This window comes from Callospermophilus lateralis, chromosome 2 (genome assembly GCF_048772815.1).
Source record: "Callospermophilus lateralis isolate mCalLat2 chromosome 2, mCalLat2.hap1, whole genome shotgun sequence".
Classification (NCBI taxonomy): Eukaryota; Metazoa; Chordata; class Mammalia; order Rodentia; family Sciuridae; genus Callospermophilus; species Callospermophilus lateralis.
Genome location: NC_135306.1, coordinates 165,297,159 through 165,323,882, shown reverse-complemented (window position 1 = coordinate 165,323,882; position 26,724 = coordinate 165,297,159). Strand labels below are relative to the sequence as shown.

At 31.8% G+C, this 26,724-nt stretch overlaps 1 protein-coding gene across 21 annotated transcripts in view; it reads left to right on the top strand.

The window, feature by feature from the left end:
• Nucleotides 1-26,724, top strand: part of Sox6 (SRY-box transcription factor 6) — a 578,220-nt gene that overhangs the window by 334,151 nt on the left and 217,345 nt on the right. For all 21 annotated transcript variants that reach the window (XM_076846924.2, XM_076846921.2, XM_076846938.2 and 18 more), the window contains one exon: nucleotides 4,880-4,969. In XM_076846924.2, the coding sequence (XP_076703039.1) occupies nucleotides 4,880-4,969 (90 nt within the window). The remainder of the gene's footprint in view (nucleotides 1-4,879; nucleotides 4,970-26,724) is intronic.

Here is a 26,724-nt window from a genome sequence, read left to right as displayed (position 1 = left end):
ATTGTCTTGGTTACATAAGAAATTTGTTGCACTTGAAATTTATAATTCCTATGAAAAATAAAAGGAATTCCTTTACTCTTTTCTTAAGAGTTAATAAAGTAAAAGGTAATTTGCACACAGGGGAGCCATCATTGTTTTTCTTCATGAAAATATTTGAAAGATATTTTCTTTTTTTGATTTATTCTTTTTTATTTATTCTAATTCATTATATATATGACAGCAGAATGCATTTCAATTCATATTACACATATGGTGCACAAATTTTTTCATGTCTCTGGTTGTACACAAAGTAGAGTTGAAAGATATTTTCTAAAAAGTTTGCTGTGGACTAAAATATTAAAAGATATTAGCATTTCTGACTGTGAATATCACATGGAGGTAAAATGAAAATAAATATTTACAGGTAAATTGTTTTAAAGTACAATAAAAAGTTTTCCCACTATTCTTTCTCCCTCTTCCTCCTCTTGTTTTAATTTTAATTATGATTTGCTTACTCTCTTTGTCTTATAGGCAAAAACTTTATCTTGTGCAGAATAGGAGCTAATACTGCATGACACTTTGTTTAGGAGCAATTTGAAATTATTCCTAAAATATCATCATGCAGATTAGGAAATGAATATCTCACATACTCTCACTTTGCATTTATCTTGTACCATTAAATTAATTATTAGCAGGCAAAAAATTAGGTTTTTTAAAAAGTTTTTTAAATTTATTTTTTAAAAATAAATGACAGCAGAATGCATTACAATTCTTGTTACACATATAGAGCACAATTTTTCATATCTCTGGTTGTATATAAAGTATGTTCACAGCAATTCGTGTCTTCATACATGTACTTTGGATAATGATGTCCATCACATTCCACCATATTTGCTGGCAAAAATATTATCAAAGCAATGAAACGCATTCTTGACTTACCTGGCCTGAAACTTAAGTACTTAACAAGTAGAAATCTTTTATTGGAATTCATAATGTGAAGGGTTTGTTTGTTTGTTTGTTTTGTACTAGGGATTGACACAGGGGCACTTCACCATTAACCTACATCCGCAGCCCTTTTTATTTATTTATTTTTTTATTTTGAAACAGGGTCTCACTAAATTGCTAAGTGTCTCACTAACATTCTTAGGCTGACCTTGAACTTGCAATCTTCCTACTCAGCCTTTGCAGTTGTTGGAGTTACATGTGTGTACAACTGCATCCTGGTATGCAGGGTATTTTTTTAGAAATTAGTTCTGAATTGTATCTTTCCTTTTTAACTTACAAAAAGTTTCTTATAAAAGAAAAGCTTAAATTTTCAAAGAAAAATAAAAAACTCAAGAAACTATGCAATTAAACTAATTTATAGGGCTGGGGCTATAGCTCAGTGGTAGAGTGCTTGCCTAGCATGTGTGAGGCACTGGGTTCTATCCTCAGCAGCACACAAAAACAAAACAAATAAAATAAAGGCATTCTGTCTATCTACAACTACAAAAAATATAAAAAATTTATAATATACCAAAAATTCACTTTTTTGCTTAAAACATAGAAATAGTCCAGTTTTATATTTTTGAAAGTCCTGTTTTAATCCCTATCACTTATTAAAATGGAATAGATAATTTGTTCATGAAAACAAATTTTTTCAAAGTACAAGCAATGAATTTTGACATTTGATGCAATGTCTCTTAGTATGGAAGTATGAGTTACATTCAAATACATGTATATTATAGTGAATTTTATGCTATAGTTTGTGATTTTTGAATCTCAATTTTCAAAGTCACTAAACTTTGAGTAGTCAAATTAATATAATAAAATTCACTGTATATTTTTTTTCATTATTTGAGGACTCTGGCACCAGCATAGCTGTGTTAATTGTTTTCAAGTTAGTTAAATAAAACATATTTATGCTTGTAACATAATCCACGAGTACCTGAGGGATGTTCACTCCTTTTTTTTTTCATTTGGAATCATATATTACTACTGTGTTAAAGACACTCTGCTTGGTCTAACTCTTTCCATGTATATAATGCAAATTGGTCTTTACTTATTTCTACCTCTTTGGGTTTTGTAATAGGACAAAGTCTGATCTGATCTTTAAAGCCAGTGTCCTATTGATATAGTTGAGGGATATGGTAGAAGGGGGATGAATCCTTACTTTTAATTTACGACTTCTTGGGTATGAGTGTAAATCGGTAAATTCCTTAATAGAGTGGGAGATTTGAAAATACAACTTTACATTTGTAACTTTGTACCTATTACATGTTTCTTCATTTCAAACCAGAAACATTCACTGGGGGCAGAAGTGTCCTCTTTCTCTACTGTACTTGGTAACAACCTGCTGCTTTTGGCTTGTTTTCCTTTATCTTTCCTTCTTTACTTTTTAGCACAGAGAGTGCTTAGCACCAGTTAAGGTATGTGCTTAGAGGGCTGGTGGTCAGATAATTAGGGGAGAAAGCTGTGTTTTTCAAAAGATTTTGTAATAAAAGTTTTGAGCTTTCCTGAAATCTCCTAGAATTAAGATTAAATGTTGATAGTGTTGTATATAGTGACTTTTATTGTTCTGTAGATAAAGGTAATTGGTAGTTGTTATTAAATATTCTCATGAGTATAAATGAAAATGTAGACATGCAAAGACTGCTTTAATTTTCCCCTTGGTTTCTTCTACTCAAGTAGAAACTCACGTAGCTAGATTAACTCAGCATTACAGTAAGGATTAATTTCCTAATAGAGTGTAATATACTTTGAAGTTATTAGCCATTTTATTCATGAGTAGCTTTTATGAAAAGTTGTATCCACATGGTTTGATTTATTTTTGAAGCATGTGTTCCTGTTGTTCATATACTTCTATTTTTTTTTCCCATGAAGTTTCAGCATTCTTTTCTTGGAGCTCTGAAATATTTCAAATCTATTTATAGAAAGGAGAGACATATTTTAGCCTGTTTTATATCTTGTATGTATCTAATCCTAGCGTATGGACTTGCTCTGCACTTGTGATCAGTACTAGTAAATTGGGCTTTATTCTGACTGTTATCATAAATGCTCTCAACTCAATTTTTAACCAATATATACTTTGGCATTTGTATCAGTAAAATCAATTTAGTGCAATGATATAATATGTATGAAAGGGTAAAAAATAGAAACAAAACTAGGTAGGATAAGAAATTTAAGACTTTTTGTTGATTATTCTTATCCATAATCTAATGTTATATCAGTTTTTCTCAGAAATTCAAACCTAATTTGAGAAAAAATTGTCTCAGAAAGGTATGATTAGAATTTTTCTTAACTATTAAACTCAATTTTATCTTTTTATGGTTTTTAGCATAAAAACGGTTTAGGTATAGAAAAACTAGATACCTCATTTCTAAAAGTGAAATATAGGAGACAATTTAGGCAATTAAATACTACCTGAATATATACATATGCATGTAGGCCCATTGGCAGGTTGCTCAGAATCCAATTTTGAAGCCCAAAGTAGATCACTTGTTAAAACCTAAGAAAATAATAGGAAAAAAATGGAAGAAAGAAAGAAGGAAGGCAAAAAGAAAGGAAGGAGGGAAGAAGTAAAGGAAGGAGCAGGGAGTCTTAATTTTATAGAATCAAGCTGAGTTCTATTTAGACAAAACTTCAACTTCTGTGATAGCCTGCTAGTATGGTCGGTCTTCATCGGTCATTTTACCACACACTGATCTGGATTCCATTCATTCCTTGATTGATTGATCATGTCACAACCAAAGTTAATTGTTTTTCACCAATACTTTCTAACCATGCAATGGTCTTCTCATCTCTTAAGCCTTTTTCTAAAGCTTATCTAGTTTCTAAAGCCCTTTAGAGCCATCTTGACCTAACTGTCATTTTGAAAAAATTAAGGAGGATTTAGAAGCTGGAGAAAAATTTAAAGGGAAAATGCTAAAGAGATAGGTGCTGATATGGGAGAGAAAAGGCATTTGATATTGGAAGTAACCATTTTAAATATAATTTTAAGAGAAATTTATCAGAATTTTGACACTGGAATGTTAAAGTTTAATGGGAGTGTGCTTTGCACTAAGGATCCAGTATTTAAATCTACACTCCCTTTTGGAAACATGACCTATTTGTTAAGATTTAAGGCTTAAAAAGTACAAGCAAATAGTTATAAGAAGTAACCCCATTTGAAAATCCATCTGAATAGAAAGAAAAAAACTCAGACAAATTTGGTAATTTTTAGGATATTGTAGAATTTTATTTCTGTAGCCTTTATGAATCCTTGCAAAAACAAATGTAATTATTCCTTGTAGTCTAGAATGTTATTTAGAAAGGCATTGGGGCAAATAACATTTAAATATATACTTTTAAAAATAAAAATATGCATCACTTTTTGTATAAAAGTTTTAGCAGTTTTCATTAGTAGTGAACAGAGAACATCTTGACTTTATTTTTTCCTCTTTCTGCTCCAAATGAGTACTTTACAAAAGTTGGGTTTCTTCTTTCAGGATTAAGTAGTTACTGGCCTCTTTCCCCTTTAAAATCTGTCATTGTTCCTTGTACAGCACATAAATTTTGCTTGGACTTAAAATATCACCTGGATCAAAAGGTATATAATCTCAACTAAACCCATATAAAAGAGCCCTCTTTAAGGTGCAGTCTAAAAATTATGAATGTTGATTAAATAGTAATAGAATTATGATAATAAGAAAAGCTTATTGAACATTATCCTCTTTTCTCCTGGGTAGTAGTGTAACTCTTCTTCTGGAAAAAATAAATTCAGTCATGGTATTTTATAATAGAGTAAAACAACAGCAGCAAAAATAGCTTTGTACACTTTTAAATGAGAGAATTTATCCTAAGCTGCCTTTCTGAATTTGTAATATATATATATGTTTTTAATTATATGTATACATATAATTAATAATTTGTATTTTAACAGATTCTTCCTGCATGGAAAAATTACTTTCAAAGGATTGGAAGGAAAAAATGGAAAGACTAAACACCAGTGAACTTCTTGGAGAAATTAAAGGTACAATGTAAAAGATATCAAATATATCAATGCATAGATGTTATTTTATATAACAATATATTTGTTGTTCTATACTAGAACATTAAACTCTTACTTTTAATACTTGATTTACTACATGATAAATATATAATGTGTCCCTGAAATTTTATTCTTTATAAGGTTTATGAATGAAATTTCTGCCTACCTTTGGCATAAGTCCATGAACATAGAATTTATAGAATATATTGCCTCATGAATTTGTGTAACAAAAATATGAGAAAGAAAAAAGTTATATCAAAAAGTGAAGAGCTATTTAAGGTAAAGACATTCTTAGTAATGATTCTTAAAATCATAATGGCCTAATTTATGAAGCCAATTATTAATTTGAATTTCTTCTGATAAAAGAGTTTACCTGTAACATCTTTAAAAACATTTATACAATACACTGTACATTTATAGAATATATACTTATACAGTGTACATTTATACAGAATATGCAGTGAATTCTGGGGCCTGTTTACCTGTTTATAGGCCTATTAACTTCCTGGCTCTGTGATTTACTAAATGAGTGTTTTTGGTAGACCACCAAATTTTTCTACATTTCATATTCCTTATCTTTAAAATTGAGATAATAATGTACCTATTTCACAGGCTCATCAAGACAGTAATACATATAATGCTCTTAGAACTATGATACTTGTCACTTAAGAAAGTACTCATGAATGTAAGTTGTGGTGGTTCTTATTTTAATATGCCCATAGGGTCATAGGTTGATTAATCTCAAACAGTTTCATAAGATTTAGCATTTCATGATCTCAGATGCAGATGAGAATAAACATCTTTATTTTTAATATATGTGATTGGTGTCATTATTTTATTATTATTATATATGTGATTGATATTATTTTTAAACTCTCTTATTGATTTATTTATGAAGATGAAGTACTGTATCCCTAGTGTGGTGTATCATGAAAGGAATACATCATTCATTAATTCTATCAGTCTTTCCTTACACAGAGACAGTCATCACTCTGATTCATACTAACAGTTTGGGAACTTCTTTACATTAATTTTATTAATTTAACATACAACTGTAGGTGAATATTCCTGTTGGTTGTGGATAGTTTCTCAATAAGTATTTAATAAATACGTTCTTTTAGATTTACTATAAAACCATTGCCTAGTATTAAGGCATGGTATATTCAACTCAAACATAAAGACAAGAAAGTCATCTTTTCCCCAATGAATAATTAATAACTCATTCCATTAACTAATAGTGTCAAAATCAAGTAGAAATTGAATATTATTTTGAGTTTCACTGCTTCTGTTTTGTACTCATAAAGGCCATTTGCTATTTTGGAAAAAAAAAACTCAACTTATAACTGATGGGTAGAAAGAAAGTCATTAGTGACATATTCTCTATCCAGCTGCAATAACATGGTGTGTGCTACTTTGCATGTCATTCTGTGTTTTCTTCCCTTTCCAAAGCCATTGGTTTTATAACAGTTAGAACAGAAATGGTTTATGCAAAGGCAAGCTTTTGCCAGCATGAATGGTTGGGGTCTTGCTTTCTCTTGGTAATGTAGAAGCTAACACCAAGTTTTTATACTTCATGGTATCTTTTTCTTCCTGTATTTCATCTTTCTTTATATTTAAATCTAATTATGAATTAAATATCCCAAAACTGTACATGTTTTAGATGCACACAATTTATAAATCTCAGAAGTGAGACACATGAAAAATTAGGCTTTTCAAATTGAATTTATGTGATACGTGAACTTTCAGTTGTATGCTATTCTGAGTTTTGTGCGCATAAAAGAATACTGGATTTCCTATTTTGACTTATTTACATTTTGCCTCTTCTTACATTTTAATATTTTGTCATCATGTACATTATACAGAAAAGATAACTATAATGTTAATTTAAAAATGAAAAAAATGACGCATCCTCATATAGTTTCATTTAACCACTGCTAAAACTCAGCATACATTTTACTAGGTAAGACCAAGTTGATTATTAGTCAACTAAAATTGTTATCATTATTCTGAAAATTTAAAGTAATCTAAATGATGTATTTGGGGAATATGTACTACTGTGGATTAACAGTATTTAATATAACTCAAACTATGTATTTGAATAAGTCTTATTTCCCTTGATTACAAAATTCATGTGTATTTATTTGTAAGAAACAGAAAAACATGCAAAAGAAATAAAATTGTTCTTTAATTCTGCATGTATTTTATCATTTATCCTTTCAATTTTAACTTACACACACACACACTTATATATTTTAATTTTTCCTATTAGCATCATCCTTTTACTATTCTTTTATAATCTGTTTTCAACTTAATGATATATCATGAATTTCCTTGTGATTAAGTAATCTTCTTATATATTTTTATTGGCAGAAAATGAGATTTTTATAATTTAACTGAGCCTTGTATTCAACACTGAGGTTTTTATATTTTTATTTTTATTTTTTTATTGGTTGTTCAAAACGTTACAAAGCTCATGACATATCATCTTTCATACATTTGATTCAAGTGGGTTATGAATTCCCATTTTTACCCCAAATACAAGTTGCAGAATCACATCGGTTACACATCCACATTTTTACATAATGCCATATTAGTGACTGTTGTATTCTGCTGCCTTTCCTATGCCCTACTATCCCCACTCCCCTTCCCTCTCATCTTCCCTCTCTACCCCATCTGCTATTATTCAATTCTCTCCCTTGTTTTTTTTTCCCCTTTCCCCTTACAAACTCTTATATGTAATTTTGTGTAACAATGAGTATCTCCTTCCATTTCCATACAGTTTCCCTTCTTTCTCCCTTTCTCTCCCCCTATTCATCTCTGTTTAATGTTAATCTTTTCCTCATGCTCTTCCTCCCTGTTCTGTTCTTAGTTGCTCTCTTTATAAAAAAGAAGACATTTGGCATTTGTTTTTTAAGGATTGGCTAGCTTCACTTAGCATAATCTGCTCTAATGCCATCCATTTCTCTGCAAATTCCATGATTTTGTCGTTTTTTTAGTGCTGTGTAATACTCCATTGTGTATAAATGCCATATTTTTTTTATCCATTCATCTATTGAAGGGCATCTAGGTTGATTCCAGAGTCTAGCTATTGTGAATTGTGCTGCTATGATCATTGATGTGGCAGTATCCCTATATTATGCTCTTTTAAGGTCCTCAGGGAATAGACCAAGAAGGGCGATAGCTGGGTCAAATGGTGGTTCCATTCCCAGCTTTCCCAGGAATCTCCATACTGCTTTCCATATTGGCCGCACCAATTTGCAGTCCCAACAGCAATGTACAAGTGTACCCTTTTCCCCACATCCTCGCCAGCACTTATTGTTGTTTGACTTCATAATGGCTGCCAATCTTACTGGAGTGAGATGGTATCTTAGGGTGGTTTTGATTTGCATTTCTCTGACTGCTAGAGATGGTGAGCATTTTTTCATGTACTTATTGATTGATTATATGTCCTCCTCTGAGAAGTGTCTGTTCAGGTCCTTGGCCCATTTGTTGATAGGGTTATTTGTTATCTTATTGTTTAATTTTTTGAGTTCTTTGTATATTCTGGATATTAGGGCTCTATCTGAAGTGTGAGGAGTAAAAATTTGTTCCCAGGATGTAGGTTCCCTATTTACCTCTCTTATTGTTTCTCTTGCTGAGAAAAAACTTTTTAGTCTAAGTAAGTCCCATTTGTTTATTCTTGTATTTAACTCTTGGGCTAAGGGCATCCTATTAAGGAATTTGGAGTCCGACCCCACAATATGTAGATCGGAGCCAACTTTTTCTTCTATCAGGCGCAGAGTCTTTGATTTGATATCAAGCTCTTTGATCCATTTTGAATTAACTTTTGTGCATGGCGAGAGAAAGGGGGTTCAGCTTCATTTAGTTGCATATGGATTTCCAGTTTTCCCAGCACCATTTGTTGAAGATGCTTTCCTTTCTCCATTGCATGCTTTTAGCCCCTTTATCAAATATAAGAAAGTTGTAATTTTGTGGATTGGTCTCTGTGTCCTCTATTCTGTACCATTGGTCCAGCTGCCTGTTTGAAATCTGGTATCGCTATACCTCCAGATTCACACTTCCTGCTTAGAATTGCTTTTGCTATTCTGGGTCTTTTGTTTTCCATATGAATTTCATGATAGCTTTATTTATTTCTACAAGAAATGCCATTGGGATTTTGATTGGCATTGCGTTGAACCTGTAGAGAACTTTGGGTAATATCGCCATTTTGATGATGTTGGTTCTACCTTTCCATGAACAGGGTACATTCTTCCATCTTCTAAGATCTTCTTCTATCTCTCTCTTTAGGGTTCTGTAGTTTTCATTGTATAAATCTTTCACCTCTTTTGTTAGGTTGATTCCCAAGTAATTTATTTTCTTTGAGGTTATTGTGAATGGGGTGGTTTTCCTCATTTCCATTTCAGAAGTTTTGTTGCTGATATACAGGAATGCCTTTGATTTATGCATGTTGATTTTATATCCTGCCATTTTGCTGAATTCATTTATTAGTTCTAGTAGTTTCTTTGTAGACCCTTTTGGGTCTTCTAGGTATAGGATCATGTCGTCCGCAAATAGTGATATTTTAAGTTCTTCTTTTCCTATTTTTATGCCTTTAATTTCTTTTGTCTGTCTAATTGCTCTGGCTAGTATTTCAAGGGCTAAATTAAATAGAAGTGGTGAGAGAGGGCATCCCTGTCTTGTTCCAGATATTAGTGGGAATGCCTTCAGTTTTTCTCCATTTAGAATGATGCTAGCCTGAGGCTTAGCATATATAGGTTTTACAATGTTGAGGTAAGTTCCTGTTATCCCTAGTTTTTCTAGTGTTTTGAACATAAAGGATGCTGTACTTTGTCGAATGCTTTTTCTGCATCTATCGAGGCGATCATATGGTTCTTTCTTTAAGTCTATTGATGTGGTGAATAACATTTATTGATTTCCGTATATTGAACCAACCTTGCATCCCAGGGATTAGTCCTACTTGATCATGATGCACAATTTTTTTGATATGCTTTTGTATTCGATTTGCCAGGATTTTATTGAGAATTTTTGTATCTATGTTCATTAGAGATATTGGTCTGTAGTTTTCTTTTTTTGAAGTGTCTTTTGTCTGGTTTCAGGATCAGGGTGATGTTGGCCTCATAGAATGAATTTGGAAGAGCTCCTTCTTTTTCTATTTCTTGAAATAGTTTGAAAAGTATTGGTATTAATTCTTCTTTGAAGGTTTTGTAGAACTCCGCTGTATACCCATCCGGTCCAGGGCTTTTCTTGGTTGGTAGTCTTTTATTGGCTTCTTCTATTTCTTCCTTTGTTATTGGTCTGTTTAAATTGTGTGTGTCTTCCTGACTCAATCTGGGCAGATCATATGACTTAAGAAATTTATTGATATCTTCACTGTCTTCTATTTTATTAGAATATAGGGTTTCAAAATACTTTCTAATTATCTTCTGTATTTCTGTAGTGTCTGAGGTTTTTAAAAATTGTCAGTATAAAGCATGTCTTAAGCACAGATGACTTTTTAGGAAGATTTTTCAGCCTATTAGTGGTCATGTCATATATATATATTTCTTCTTTTGGGGTATCAGGGATTGAACTCAGGGGAACTTGATCACTGAGCCACATCCCCACCCTTTTTTTTTTTTTTTTGGTATTTTATTTAGAGACAGGGTTTCACCGAGTTGCTTAGTGACTTGCTTTTTGCTGAAGCTGACTTTGAACTCATGATCCTCCTGCGTCAGCTTCCCGAGCCGCTGGGAAAATACATTCTTAAAAGTGAAATTCCTGGGCCAAAGAATATGTTCTTTTTAAAAAGACCTTTGCCTATAGAAAAATATAGTGTTTTGTACTCTCACTGGTAATATCTGCAAGTGTTTTTTTCTTTTGCCCTTAATAGAAAAAAAAAAATTCTTGCTTGTTTGATGGGGGCAGAGGCACATTGTTGCTGATTTAATATGAGGGGTTTTTTTATTATTATTGGTGAGAATGAAGAGCTTTACATGAATTTATTTGTTATTAAACATCTGTTTCTTCATGAACTGCCTATGTACGTTGATTGTCCATTTTTTTCTTTAAATGTCTTGTCTAGTTCTTATTGTATGAACTAGAAAATATATATAGCAAGAATATGTAGTAAGAATTCTTAATATATATTTTAATAACATTAAGCTTCATATTGCATTTTTTTATTTGCTTTATTTTATGATTTTGTTGTCAGTCTTTCCATTCATTTTAATTTAGGTTTTTCTGTTGGGAATTTGTTTAGAAAGTTTTCTCCTGCCCTGAAATTAGATACTATTCTGCTCTACTTTCTTTCAATTAGTTGACTCTACATTTAACCCCTTAATTCCTCTTGAATATATTTGGATGTATAATGTCAACTAGAGGTAGAATTTAATTTTTTTCTTGATCAGTTAACCAAGGATCTCTCTTCCACTTATTAAATTCTTCTTATCATATCCTCTGAGTTGAAATAACATATTTCATTATACTCTGATCATGTGTTTTGAACATATTTTTCAGAGTTTGGGTCTATTCTATTTATCTATCTAAATTTTTATTAGTACTATGTTATACTAATCATTGTAACTTTATAGTACCTTTCCTAATATCTTTCCTAAATTTTAAGGTATTTTCATATTCCTTCAAAGTTTATCTTCGATTTATTTTATTAATTTGTTAATTAAAGTTCCAAAGTGATTTTTTAAAAAAGATTACATTTCTATCAAATTTAAGGGGTGAATGGACACCTTATAATATTATTCATAATATTAAATGTTTCCATTCAAAATAATGTATTACATTCTTACATGTTTCTGAATAATGTTTTATTTTAAAAGTACAGTACATTATCTTTGATTGTTTCCCTTTAATGTTTAATATTTTTGCTTGCCTTTATGAATGAGATTCTTTATTTCATTTTCTTTTTATTGCTTTATTTAATGATTCTACTGAAGAATTTTGCTTATTCATTTTACTGGTTTATTTTATAATTTCCCTCTTTATTGAACTTATTAGATATATTTCAACTGATATGTGTGTTTGTTTGTGCTCCTTCTTCCCTTATTTCATTGCATAGAATCTCAAGAACAATACTAAGTGATAGAAGATATTTTAGCATTGTTTTTAATTTATTGTATTCTTTTTAATATTTCACATTAATTATTCTGTTGATGATTGATTTAAGCTATTATTTTTGTTAAAATATTATTATGTAGCAATCATAATACAAATAATAATAATTGCTGCAGAGGATGTAGGAACAAAAGGTACACTTATACATTGTTGATGGGACCACAAATTAGTACAACCAATTTGGAAAGAAATATGGAAATTCCTCAAAAAAAAATAACTAGAACTACCACCATGTCTTTTCCCCCTTTACTTTGCTTTAGCTCCCACATATGAGAGAAAACATTTGACCCTTGATTTTCTGAGTTTGGCTTACTTAGCACAATATTCTTCAGTTTCATCCACTTACTGGCAAATGACTTAATATTCATCCATAATTGAGAAACATTACATCAATCAATTCTTTTTTTTAGATTTTACTTAAAGTGCTTTTACATAAAATTCTTATGTCTACATGATAGGATTTGGATTACTGCTAAAATTTGGGAAACGCCGAATCAGAATTTTCAATGAGTCTGTGACTAAGTCTTTTGTAATCTTTTTATTGTCTATATTTGAGGTGTTCAGCAAGGTCTTTTTATATACATATGTATATTGAAACAATTACTACAGTCAAGCAAATTATCATATCCATCATCTTTTTCTATGTGTGTGACAAGAATACCTAAAACCTCTCAGCAAATTTCCAGTGTACAATGCAATATTATTAACTGTAGTCCTCATGTTGCACATTAGACTTCTAGACTATTTTATCTCATGTAACTGCAACTTTATTCCTTTTCACCTACTATTTTCCCCTTCTACCTCACCCCTGTTTGGTAATTACCATTCTTAATGTTGTATAAGAGAAAATCCCATCCCTATCCCCTACCATTTTTTTTCCCCATAGGTATCCAGCTTTCTAGTAGCAGCAATAGTTAGAATGCTATAATTGGCACATATAAAACAGCAGCAATCTCAAAGTGGGCTTCAAATCAGTTTAACATTGTTTTAAGTATTGCATATAATTTTATTGTTATGAATTTAAATGAACTATAACATAAAATGTTTAGACCTTTTCCTTGGTCTGAAGTATTATGTGCCAGTCAGGGAAGTTCTTGTGATCAAACTCTTAGGGCCTCATACATGTTAAGCATGTGCTCCCCAGTCCAGGGCCACTACATTTTTAAGGGATCTATCATCATCTTAGAATTTATTAAAATAACTAAAGTTGAAAAGAATCTTGAACATTTACTATGAATAGTAATTAAAAACATAGGGTGATTTGGCCTAATACATTTTATCTGGTTTGAAGTTTTGTTGGATATAAGAGGGTATTTTAGGGAGTTAAGGGAACAGGGAACTTGTTCTTAGTAAACAAAAGAACTTTAGAAGAACTTATTGCTACCTGGACATTGATAAAATCAGACTGCAGTAATAGAAAATACATCAAATATAGTAGTGAATGAATGAGTGAACAGCTGGATGAAGGGATGAACTAATAAATAAAATCAATAGAAATCTGGCACTAGAAAATTTTAAAAGAGACATGGTAGAGGATGTACCTATTTTAGTGGAATGTTATCTTCATGACCTTCTAAGGTTTGTTCCAAGTTGATACTCAAGTTTATTATAAAATTAGAAAACTAATTTAAAAAATAATCTTTTCTTGTCAGCAAGTAATATGGCAATATATTTTGTAAGGTTCTTATTGTTTATAAAGTAAACAAAGTATAAAAAATCCTATAATTTTTTGATTCCTATAAAAAATCCAGTAAGGAAAATATTAACAAATGAACAAAAAGAAACAGAGAATTAAGTACCTTGTCTAGAGTCACTCAGAAAGTTGTGGAGGTAGGGTTTGATCTTTATTTCTGAAGCCTCCGATTAGTAGAATAAGGAGTAGTTCTCAAATCCTTCAAAACCTTAGTGTTTTCAGCATGATCAAGGGGAAGATAGACTCTGGGCTCTTCTTTCCACAACACACAAACTAAAATAATTCCATGTTTACTCCTTTCTATATAAATGAGGCAGTATGGCAAAGCAGAAGTGTATAAAGGTAACATCGTATCTGTCTGTATAGTATTTAGGTTGGTCTATGCCTGAACGAGAGATGGGTAGAGAATCGTGACAGAAAAATACAAGTACTGGTGGGGTCCACAGTTGATCTGTCTGTATTAGTTTGAGTTGTACCAAAGGAATTAAGATGCTAGGGGAGTTATGGTTATGAGACATTCTTAAGTGTAATGGTGATGTATTAGACCACCTCTAGAGCTTTGAGGCTTATCCTCTATCGCCATGGATGGTTTTAACCTTCTGTGGTTTATCTGAGAGATTCTTAGTCTCCTTGATTTGCATATAAGCCCCTCTTGGGCTGTGACTAGCATCCCCTCCTAGGTGTGAAGGCGCCTCCCTGGGCGGTATGCCAGGGAAACAGTAATGTTGGTTGTTTGAGTTAGCACAAACTGCGCTTGTGTTTGTCAAACACACAAATAATAAGAGAAAAAAAAATATTATGTGATATGAACCAAATAAGGAAAATAGTGTTTTCTTTCCTTAGTCGTTAATGATTAAATATATCAATGTATACATTTAAGGATTAAGGTAGATGGGCATAAATGTATACTTTCCTACAGTTTAGAGAAATGACAGACTTTTTCTGACAGAAGAAAGTGGCAAAACAGACACTTTTAAATGTATTCTACAAATTATTCCCAATGTTTTCCGAAACCACCACTGAAACACAGTTATTATAGCTCAACTAATATGTCTGAGGGATTTGGTTCTAGAGCCTAAATAATATTATCATAGTTCACTGTTAAAGACTGGAAATATTCCTTTGTTCCTTTGTTAGGTTTGTTACTAAAGAAGAAATAAAATTAAAAACGGTATTACATCAAATAGTACAAGCTTATCATGGTTTTGCTTGGTGTAAATACTGAATTAAGAATGTGAATTTATTACAACACTGCTTCTAAGTGCTACTGAGGGCCTGGTTTCATTTTTAGTTTTGATTACCAACATAAATCTTCAGAAGTCATGATTTTTTTTTCAGTGCATGAAGTATCTTTGAACGTCAAATACTGTAAGTTATTCTTGAAATAACTTAAGCAATGATGTTATCATCATAGAATCAGAATGGATCTAATAGCATTTCCATAGAATTAACATTCTCTATCATGGGTTACTATCTTAGATGTCATTTCTCTTTACTAGTTGTTTTTATACTAAGTACTTTGATCACTTATTCCATACACTGTTTTTTCTACAGAATACTCTGTGTTTAGGAATAGTAATTCACAGTAACTGCTGCTTTCTCTTGTAAGTAATCACAAAAGGACTAGAATGATCTTACAAGAGCTATGACTGTATCCTTAGCATACTCATTTATAAATGAGCTTTTCTTGAATTCTCACTTATAAATTTACAGTAGTTTTTTTTCATTTGGGGGAACTTAAGAAAAAAACTGGAAATCTTAGAGGTGAAAGGGGTTCAATAGTAACCGATGTTTAGATTTTATTTTATTTTAAATTTTTTAAATTGCCATTTTTAAGACAATGCTGTATTGCTCTGGACACCAGCTCATGAAAGAGACTGAGAGCACAAATGTTGTTTTCTTGCTTTCCCACTTGTATCAAATAATGTAGTAGGGTGTTTATCACTATTTTCTGTACCTACCTGTGTAATTGTAGAACTTCAGAATAATATCCAGAATTATAGACTCTCAACAAATTAGAGCTGGAAGCACACTTTGTACCTTATGTAATCCAACTCCTTATTTTCCATGTCTTGACCCCAATATCCAGAAAAGTTAGTGCTCTAAATCATAGTAAATTCCTAAGAAAGAAACTTGATATTCCTCCCAAATAAGATGTTTACCCATTTAACATAGCCTTTTGATTGTCTTATGATCAACAGTGAGTAATAATTGTAGAATCATGGACTCCTTTGACTAACAACAAATGTACACAACAGCTAGTTTTATAAATAAATATATATGCATTATAACACAGGAATACCCATAGTTTTTTAATTATACTACTTTGCATGAATGTAGACATTTCAAAGCTCTCCTTTGTACTCTGTTATAAACATCTTTTACTTCTTTTGAAATCTGTGTGATATACATAAAGCAATTAAAACCTCCCCCTACTTGAGGTTGAAGACACAAGGTCTTCTTAATTAAAATTCAAACAAAAGCTACTAGCAAAAATTCCTACTATATGATTAAGGTCTAAAGTATTATGATACATTAGAATCATTGTTAACTGTTAGGATTAAAAGAAATCGATATGCTGGGGAAAAGATCAGTTGAATCTAATTAGTGAAACCAATGTTTACATAAAAGAAAATACTGAAGTTTAATAACAGGTTCTGGTTATAAATATAACACTGGCTCAAATTATTTTTCATTGTTATTACGTTGACCACATAATCATATTTTAAGTTCATTAAACAAGAATCTGAAATTTCTTCATATAGTTAATTATTATAATTTAAAACATAAAACTTTAAAATCATATCTTATTTCTAAATTTTCAATTATAAAATGTTACTATATGTAAAAATATTATCAATTATAAAATATTCCTATTGATTTCTTTTCAAAAAGATGAATTTTAGCAATAACCATATCCTAGAGTGAGAAAGGGGCAAATTTGGTTAGAGTGAAAAAGATCCAGAGTATTATGAAATGATTATGATTGCATTAAATACATATTAGTCTATTTGATGATATATCAAAATAAAAAGGAATACATTTTGATATAATATGAAAACAAGAGATTTTACATTTTTCTTCCTTTTTGCTATGATGAAAATAAACAATATACCAGTGTGGAGAAGAAAAACTTACTAATTGCAGTCTAGATAAAATGAAGGTTATTAGCAATTTCCTAGAAGCCATTCAGATTGCTTACCAGGAAGTAGTAGCTAGTAGGACATCTATAATCCTCCTGTGTGGAATTAGTGAAAACATACTGGAGCTTTAATGATATATGTTAGATTTAAGCTGATGGGGAACTTTTCTCTATCAAAGCAAGTATATTGAATACAAACTACATTTATGTCAGTATTAGTGTATAAACCCAGAACTGAAAGTAACTAGCATTTGTACTTCCATCCATACTTGCATGCATACATACCGATAGATTGGAGTATGAATCATAGTGGAATGAGAGATGACAGAGAAAGAACAAGGGGAATCTGGGAGTGAAATGTGTTTAGGCAAATTGATGGAAACTTTTCTTTTGAATTGGAGTGATCATTTCATATTTTTGGGTGGTAAGTTTCACCTCATTTTTTTGTAGCATTCTCCTATCTCCATGAAAAAATGAGAAAATCTGAATGTTAAGTGAAAATGTCTCCCAAGGCATAAACTTAAATCTGACTTATATTTATTATAGTGAGAAAGATGGGGATTTAGAAACTTTTAGCTTAATTTCTCTAAAATATATCTGAATGACTGGTTATTGAAGATTAGATAACTTACTGAGGATTAGAATATCTGGAATATCTGGAACTATCAAGAATGGAAGAGAAACGATGAGAGAGAGAGAGAGAGAAATTATGTGTATATATACATATATGTGTATATATATACATATTAATTCATGCAGTAGATTATATATTCGCAAGAAATTACTAGTAGTTTTCTAGTGGGAATAAGATCAAGAGTGTTGATTATATGCTACTGCCAACAGGGACTTAGGACCATTTGTTACCTCTTATATCACAAATTATTTTGTAGGAAATGATTACACATATATAAGATTTTTTTATTTGTTCTAATTAGTTATACATGACAGTAGAATGCATTTCAGTCATGTATAAGATTGAGAAGAAGTTCTAACTAAAAGTCCAACTAACTGGTATTATCAAACCTGTCAAGTTTACAGTATAGTTTATGTTTACAATATTGGCTTAACCAAAATGATATTCAATTTATTGATAAATAAACATTTTTTTCAGATAAGTGAGGCCTGGTGAATACTATCTTAGGCAGCATCATTTCCATCTTATTATAAAAGATAGTTTAGCTATTTATGAGTCCCAAGTCCTTTCAGTATTATTAAATTTCCTTGTTTACGCACAGGTCAAATTGTCTTATCCAAAACTTTTAAGATGTTTTTCATATAATTTTGGCTCTGGCATTTTGTTATAATGGAAGCTAAAACTTAAAAAGTCTTTGTGTTAAAATGGGATATTCACATGTAACACTTCTGGACACATGCTTGGTATAAATTTTCTTTACAACTGTGAGCCGTGAGATTTACTTTGTATGCATATATTTTAAAGTCAATGCAGAAGTTGTTAGTAATAGTAGGAAAAATAGTAGGAAAACTTTAAAAAATGTACTAGTATTAATTTGCTTTAATTCAATTTAGCTTCTTTCCTTTGAATACATGTATATGGCTTTAAAATATGCTTTGTGCTGATTTTTATATACAACTGTTTCTTAGAAGAAAAATGCATGGGATAGTGTTAATCTCATGTTATTTTTGTCCGTGGAATGCACTGTGTTTAGCACCCTAGGTTTGAGGGTGTGCCCTGGGCATTTCCTTAGTCTAGAGTTAGCTCTTGACCAAATTCTCAGGGGGTAGCTGTGTCACATAAAGAACTGGCCCATGGTGCTAGACCTCCCACACTCTTAGTATTTAGGTCATTTGTCTGAATTAAAAAAAAATTGCTAGGCTAACCACTTAATAAAATGTGTATATTTTCATCCAAATGGTGTTTTTATGAATAAGAACCTTGAAATAAGCATAAATTGTACATTATTCTCTACATTTTAAAATGTGTTGCTACTGTTGGTAATTACCACTGAGTGCATATTTAATGCACTGAGGAAATTTGATGCAATTATTCCGTTTATTTGTGATTCCCCTACAATCCAAATGTCTGCATTAAACTATTGAAAAAGAAAACTACAGAGAATTTAGGTCATTTAAAAAATGCACTCATTTTCTGAACTCTGTCAGTAAACTTCTATCACACTAACCAAGATAAAATTAGTATGGGCCCGACATTGTAAAGGATAGGGTTCCAAAGTTTAGGTAATTTTTTTTTTTTTTTTAAAGAGAGAGTGAGAGAGGAGAGAGAGAGAGAGAATTTTTTTTTTAATATTTATTTTTTAGTTAGCGGCGGACACATCTTTGTTTGTACGTGGTGCTGAGAATCGAACCCGGGCCGCACGCATGCCAGGCGAGCGCGCTACCACTTGAGCCACATCCCCAGCCCAAGTTTAGGTAATTTTAAATAAAATTATCTTTTAAATATAACCTTAAAAGAGGATGGACCAAATGCAGGACTACCTTCTTATGGAAGTCAATGAGAGATGAGTACAACAGAGCTCAAAATTTAGCTAGTTTAACTTGAGACAAATTATTTTTCCTCAGGCCTCTTTTCAGCACTTAGGAGTTGATTACACCCGGAAATGGATTGAATAGACACAAGTTGGTAGCTTTTAGAGGGTCTGTACAAAATGACAGAAACCACAGAGAAAAGTCTAAGTCTGTCTCTCTGCCATGAGTGCCTGGCATGTTTTAAAGCTCAGAGAATTTGGGTACTGAAAAGGATCTCTAATGCTGAAAGGGTCTGAACATAAGAAAAGTGCAAGAGGGGTACAGCTTTTGTAAGGTCCACTTTTTATTTTCTCCTTTGATCATAAACTAGTAAGAAAAGTACACACGTTTCACAGAAATGATCCAATATCATTAAAATGGTTTGGTCAAGGAATAGAATAAGGCAGAACACAGATAATAAATAGGAAGGAGGAACTCCACATCCATTTTGTTCAGTAGGCATCATTCAGTGTTAGTTCTCTTTCAACTGTTTGTTATATGTGTTTTGATAATGTTCTTAAATATTTCTCTATGGTGGAGAACAGATTTAAAATGAGATTTATCCCATGCTTTAAAAAGACATCTCTTCATATAATAATGAGAGACCTGTGTTTTCAGATTTAAGGCAGAGTTACATTCCTATTAACATTTGTTTAAGTAGACTTCCATCACAACAGGTGCACAATTATTTTTATGAGTAAAATATTATCAGCCTTGAAAATTAGCCAGGGCAAAATGCAAGTTGTCTGATTAAATAATCAGAGCTGATACTTAAAATACATTTGATTTCTACAGGAATTTTAAAATGTTCTGTACCAGTCTCTTATTCTAATATGCAGAGGGGGTTGTATTTGTTTGTAGTATGTAAGTAGTAGCTTGTATTGTAACTAGTTTGATATACTTCAAAAATTCAACTGACATTATAAGACAAACTATTAAATATAACATTTAATACATTAATATGTTATATTTAATTTATCAATGAAGTGGTAGTATGCTCCATATTCAATCAGTTAAAAAAAAAGTAACTCTTTCCCTTTGAAGACTGTTCTGTATTCAACTAAAAGGCACATCAGATTAGAAAATTAAAATCTAGTGTATGTTCTTTTAAATTTAATTTGTGAAGGTAAAAATAATAAAAACATATATTTCAGTTTATAAAATGTGTAGAACAAAAACTGTGTACACCAGAATTACTGATTATTTTGGTGAACAGTAAAGACTCCCAAATGTTTTTTTTTTTTTTTTTTTTTTTAAAAAAACCAAACCCAAACCACTGCTTGCCCCCTCCAGAAATGAACAGAACAGGAAGCTTCTCTGGGAGGCAACTTCACAGTATTTTAGAAGTACTACAACAGTGCAGCTGTTAGAAACCAATTAAAGGCAGGTAACTGTTTGTTTTCATATCTAAATCTGTTTGTCAATCAGGGGAATGCAGTGAATCAGGAGAAGGGATCTCAAATACAAACCACAGAGTAAGGCAGAGCATCTGGAATGGGTCCAAGCCACAAGAATTAGGGCAGGAGTATAGATGGAATCAAATCCATGAATGTGCACGTGGCCCCCGGCTTTGACCATACTTTTTAAATTGATTCAAAAGTAGAGGTTATTGGAGAAAAATATCAGTTTTCTGTTGAGAGCAATAAGATTTTAAGATTTGTTTGAAACCATGTAGTTATTTATAGGACAGTGATTATTAAGAAATCTTCTACAGATCTTTACAAATATAGGGCATTTCTAATATTGCTTGTAAAGTACCTTTTTAAATGAAGATTTTAATTTATTTTATAGTTTGGAAGTACATTGAGATATACCTTTGACCATATTATAAACAGGTAGGTTTTTACTACTTTGAAATTCATTTATAGTCACTTCCAGCTTATATAGCTGTTTATGAAGAAACTTGTTTTATCTGGACTCAGGAACACATTTTCACTGCAGTAGTAAAGCTACCTATACTGTTCAAACATGCAGTTGTTGTGCTCAGGTTGCAAGATGTCAAGAGACAGTGAAGTATACAAAGAGTCCTTTACGTATGTCTATATGGCTAGAAGTTTTTCCATGCTGAAATGTGGGAAAACCTACTGAGAACCTGAAGTTTAAGTTGGTAACATCAAGAGAGCATAAATAGAAGTTTATTAAGAAAGCTAAAGAAAATGAAATGGCATAACCACACTGTGGTTTTGCTTAAACACAGGCTTTCACATTCATTGAGAGTCCTGGATTTCTTTTCAACTGGTTACTGAAAGGAGTTCTTTTATTTTTCCAGGCATAGTTTAGTGCCAGTAGGCATTTGCCTCGAAGCATGATGGCTGTTCTCTAACCCTCACTATTGACAGTGTATTTCTCGGCTATTACTATCATGGTTTAGGGTTGCCCTCCCAGATGGATGTTGAAAAGCATTTTACTGAAATATTTGTTTCTTGTCCCATGTTTCTATGTATTGTTCATTTTGGGTAGTAGGAAAAAGAGGAGGCGATCATCCTTATCTGATATGGAATTCTGTATGTGGGTCACAATATAAATATCTATAAGTGCTCATGTGAGATGGTATCAGAACTAATAAAAAAACAAATGTACAAGAAGTGATGAATGGGATGCAATTAAATACTGAAGGAAATAATTAATGTTTTTATTTTATTCTAAAAAGGAGAATTTGTCTACAATTCTAAGAAAGGGTCTGATGAGATTCTCTGTATTGTATTTTATAAAGAAAACTGGAGGTAAGACCAGGAGTAAAAAAGCCCTTTGACCCTCTCATGATGAACTGATTCTTATTGTGGTTGACACTGAGAAAAGCTTTCTTAATGGCATGTTAATCTCAGAATGAGGAAGGGATCTTTAGAATTCATCTCATCCATTCCTGTTTTCAAGAAGGAATTCATTTGTAGAATTTCAATCAATCCACAGATCTTTTTGGAGTATGTATTATTTGCCCACCATTATTTTAGGCTACAGGGAGTTTATATTAGTTTATATTTTCTACCATTTAGACATGAGAAATTCCTGTTTTTAAAGACCTACCAAGAAGCAAGAAAGGACGGTGCTAATAATTAAGCAAGAACTAACATTTAGTAGCCAAATATTAATGCATCACAGTGCTTTCATGTATTTAATCTCCATCCTCCAACTGATGCCATGAAGCAGGCATCATTATCCTCCTTTTACAAAAGAGAGATAATAAAATAATTTTCACACAACATTAAGATAATAGTGGCCAAGCCAAGATTTGAATCTAGGACTATATGATGCTAAAGCTCATTCCTTTTCCATCAAAACATGCTGGAAACATCTATTCCAGACTTACTTACTTACTCCCTCCCTTCTTCCCTCATTCCCTCCCTCCCTCTTTCCTCCCTTCCTTCCCTCCCTCCACAGGCACTCAACCACTGAGCCACATCCTCAGTCCTATTTATTTTTTATTTTGACACTGGGTCTTTATAAGTTGCTTAGGGCCTTGCTAAGTTGCTGAGACTGGCTTTACACTTGCAATTCTCCTGCTTCAGCCTCCTGAGCTCCTGGGATTACAGGTGTGCACCACCGCACCCGGCTCCAGACATTATTAAACACATCTCATGCTCTTCCCAGATCTGTCATACTACTCTTTGAGCTAAAAAAACCAAAAAACCCAAAACCAGAAAAACAGAAACAAGAACAAACAAAAAGTCATTATCATCATCTCTATGAGAATGTCATACTCTTATTTGTTGAGTTTGCTTTCTTTTAAATATCTATAATTTTTCTTTTCAAATTCTGCCAACATAAATTTTCCCTTTTCTATTAAATAAAATTCTTCAGGTTTGGGGATGTCACTTATCCTTCAGTATACCTTGGGTTTTCTAGTTTGCTACTGAGGATTATTTCATATTTTTCCAGCTTTCTAAGATAATCTGTTCTGCAATTCAACAGTGAATCATCACTGGATATTAAACAGTTGACAGGATGCCTGGATTTGTCACAAGAGTAATCATACAACATAAGCTTTAGAAATTCTGTTGCTGGCTAGATTTCTGGCATCCTTATACTTCTAGAATAGTGGAATATATATTTCTGTGTTTACTGCACAGACTTATGAACTGTGAATAGAATTTTAATAATAAAGTGCACTATGGTTAGTTATTAAATTAAAACTGTGAGAAGTAGTTAAAGGAAGATTGTCATCTCTCTGTAACAATGACCGTTATCATGCCCATAATCCTTATCTCATACTGCAATCTGTTTTTCACTTGATTCTAGAAATTTACTCATAGTATAATTTTCTGATATTCATGAAAATATTTTAAAAGTTAACTTCCTTCTCCTTTGCTCATCATAACAATGAAATGGCTGATACTCATAGAAAAATGAGTGTTTTGAATTGAGGGTGTACAGAGGACACTATTATTTTGAGGATTACATCACCAAATTGTCTTAAAGAATTTTGATTTTAAAAATTACCTTAGAACTAAGGTAACATTGATACCTTTGGTCTGGCTATCATCTTAAACGGGGATGTGAGTACTGAATCTCCTTATGGTAAAATAAACTTTAGGCAATCAATACTTGCAGCACAAGGACAGGGGGTAATGGTTATTTAAGCACCTGAGTCACTGTGAAGGATCAAGGAAAGATTTCTAAGTTCAAAGTTAGGAGAATGATGAACATTCAGGTAGGCACCTGAATATCTACCTACCTGTATGTGAGATGACAGGAGTAAAATGAGAGGATTTAAGATACAGAAGGACTATATAGTATGTACCTAGTAATTCAGCACTGATCAAAGGAGAGAAAAAGGTCATCACAATAGTATCTGAGTGTTGTGATCCTTGATTCTAGGATGAGATTGTCCAGTCCCGATTATCTGCTTAATATATTAGAAACAAATGTTTAGGGCTAGATGAAAGGAAAGATTTTCTATTACTCTAAATCTGTGCTGTCCATGAATAAAGCTACTTGATACATATGGCTATTTAATAATTCAAATCAATTAAAAATAGCCAAAATTAAAATTCAGTTTCTTAGTCATACTAACCACATTTTAAGTGCTTCATTACCATATCTGATTAGTGGGTACCAGATTAAACAACAAAGATGTTTCCATTGTCATAGAAATCTCTGTTGGACAGTATTGTTCTGTATTATAAAATTAAGACTTTAAGGCTAAACCTTTTGGGAATCTCTAATACTATCAAAATGTAGAATCTATAACTATCTATAGAAAGATATTTCTGATAGTGACTTTGAAGATACCAATAAATAATATGTCAAATTTAGTGAGGCTTCTGAAAATAGGATTTTAATGGAAGAAGTCTATTATATTGTTTGTTTTGAAATTGGTATTCATAATTTTTTTACTGATTTGCATATTGTTGCAATAAATATAGACTTTTTTTCTCCTGAAGAAGATGTATTAAAATCTTGTTGGAATGGATCATAACTTATATACAAAGCTATTGAAATTATATTAAAATCTATTTTTCTTACATGTACACTGTGTGCTTGGTGAAGCATATCAGCTTTTGTGAGTTATTTGAAATTTTTCTCATCTCCACTGATGACCGATGAGAAAGTTGATATTTCTATCTTTCCTTCATCTAACTGTCAACAAGGCAGCCTCCTGTTTTGAATGCTATTTTTCATTGTATTTAATACATGTTTTATGTATGCATTTTTTATTGTGTTTAATATAGATTTTTGTGTATTTAACTATGTGTCAAAGAGAGGCAAAATGTACACAGTAAAGACAGAGAGACTCTGAGAGATTGGACATGTTAAGAAAAATACTAAAGAGGAAGTAAGTAAAATTCTGTTTTTCCTTCAAAGTAAATAGAACTCAGAGAAAGAGATTGAACCACCAGTCTGCATTTATGAGCAGGTATCTAACATTTTCTTTGATATCCTAAATTCATGCCAGCTAGGATTCCTGGGCATAAAATGAGATCTTTATAGCACTCTGATACTATCCTAGCATCCAATGTCCAGGTAGTATCTTAGAGTCACTTATCCTAGATTCAAGGTTCAGAAATGAAACTAATCAAAGTTACAAAAGTATACAGGTCTAATGTTAGATTTAACAAAGGGGATTTCAAGATCTCTTGAGGTGCTTTGTAACTTTTAGAAGAAAACTCCCCAAATTCCTTTGTTTAGAGTATTTGCTTTTTTGACTTTGGCATCAATGGTTCTTGAACATTCCTGGTCACTGATGCCATGAAACCAAAATAAATGTCTATCAAGACATGGCTTGATAGATCCAAACTGGCTCCAAATTTCTGACAGGAAAATGCAAATTAGAAAGGAACAATAAGATATCATTCAGGCAAGCAAAAAATTAAGTGTGAGAAGCTGCAATTCTCATAAACTATGGTAGCATTACGATTTTATTCAGCTACTCTGAAAACAGTTTAGCTGTATTTATCAAAGATGAAGATGCATGTACTATAAATTAGCAACCCAAATTTTATGTTTACATATTTATATCTTAAAGGAACTCTTATACATATATAGGAATGTTACTGTAGCATTGTTTTTTTAAAAAAAAATCTTTATTTTACTTATTTATGTGATACTTAGGATCGAACTCAGTACCCACGCATGTGAGCAAGTGCTGTACCACTGAGCCACAAACCCAGTCCCATATAGCATTATTTTTAATGGCTGTCAAAATATAGAAACAGTCATAATATGGAAAAAAGCAGTCAAATAAACAAGAGCTATTAATATCAACATGTATGAATTTAAAAACATTCTAAAATTAAAGATACAAAATCACATATATAGTATATAATTTATATAAACTGAAAGAATAAAATAACACTAGAGATATTTGTTTATAAACTAATATATAGTAATAGTATAAAACATGTATTGAATTGGTAAATACTAAATTTAGTATATTAAATATTAAACAACAACAAATAAAAACAAAGGCAGGTTCTGCCTCTGGAACATAGGAAACAGCCAGATAAATGTTATCATCTGGTATTAGAGCCACCAGCTTTTTTCAAATATCCATGGTGCTCTTTGCTTCACCAGCAGAAGCTTTCAAAGTTGTTTTAGCTTCCTCAAAGTGTCTGTTTAAAATGTGACTGTTGGCCTCTCCCTGACTTCCTGTCACAGGATGAGTGAGGATATCTGAGTCTTCAGTCAATTGGAGGAGGTTCTGGCCACAAAAACAAAAATTCATTCTCTTATCAATGTGGCATTTTAAGGTGTACCTACAAATCCCAACCATTTTTTAAATTTATATTTTCATTAACCTACCTGGCAAAAATTTTAAGTGATAATTTTATGTGCTAGGTATAAGAGGGATAAGAGATGACTAAGAAATGGGCC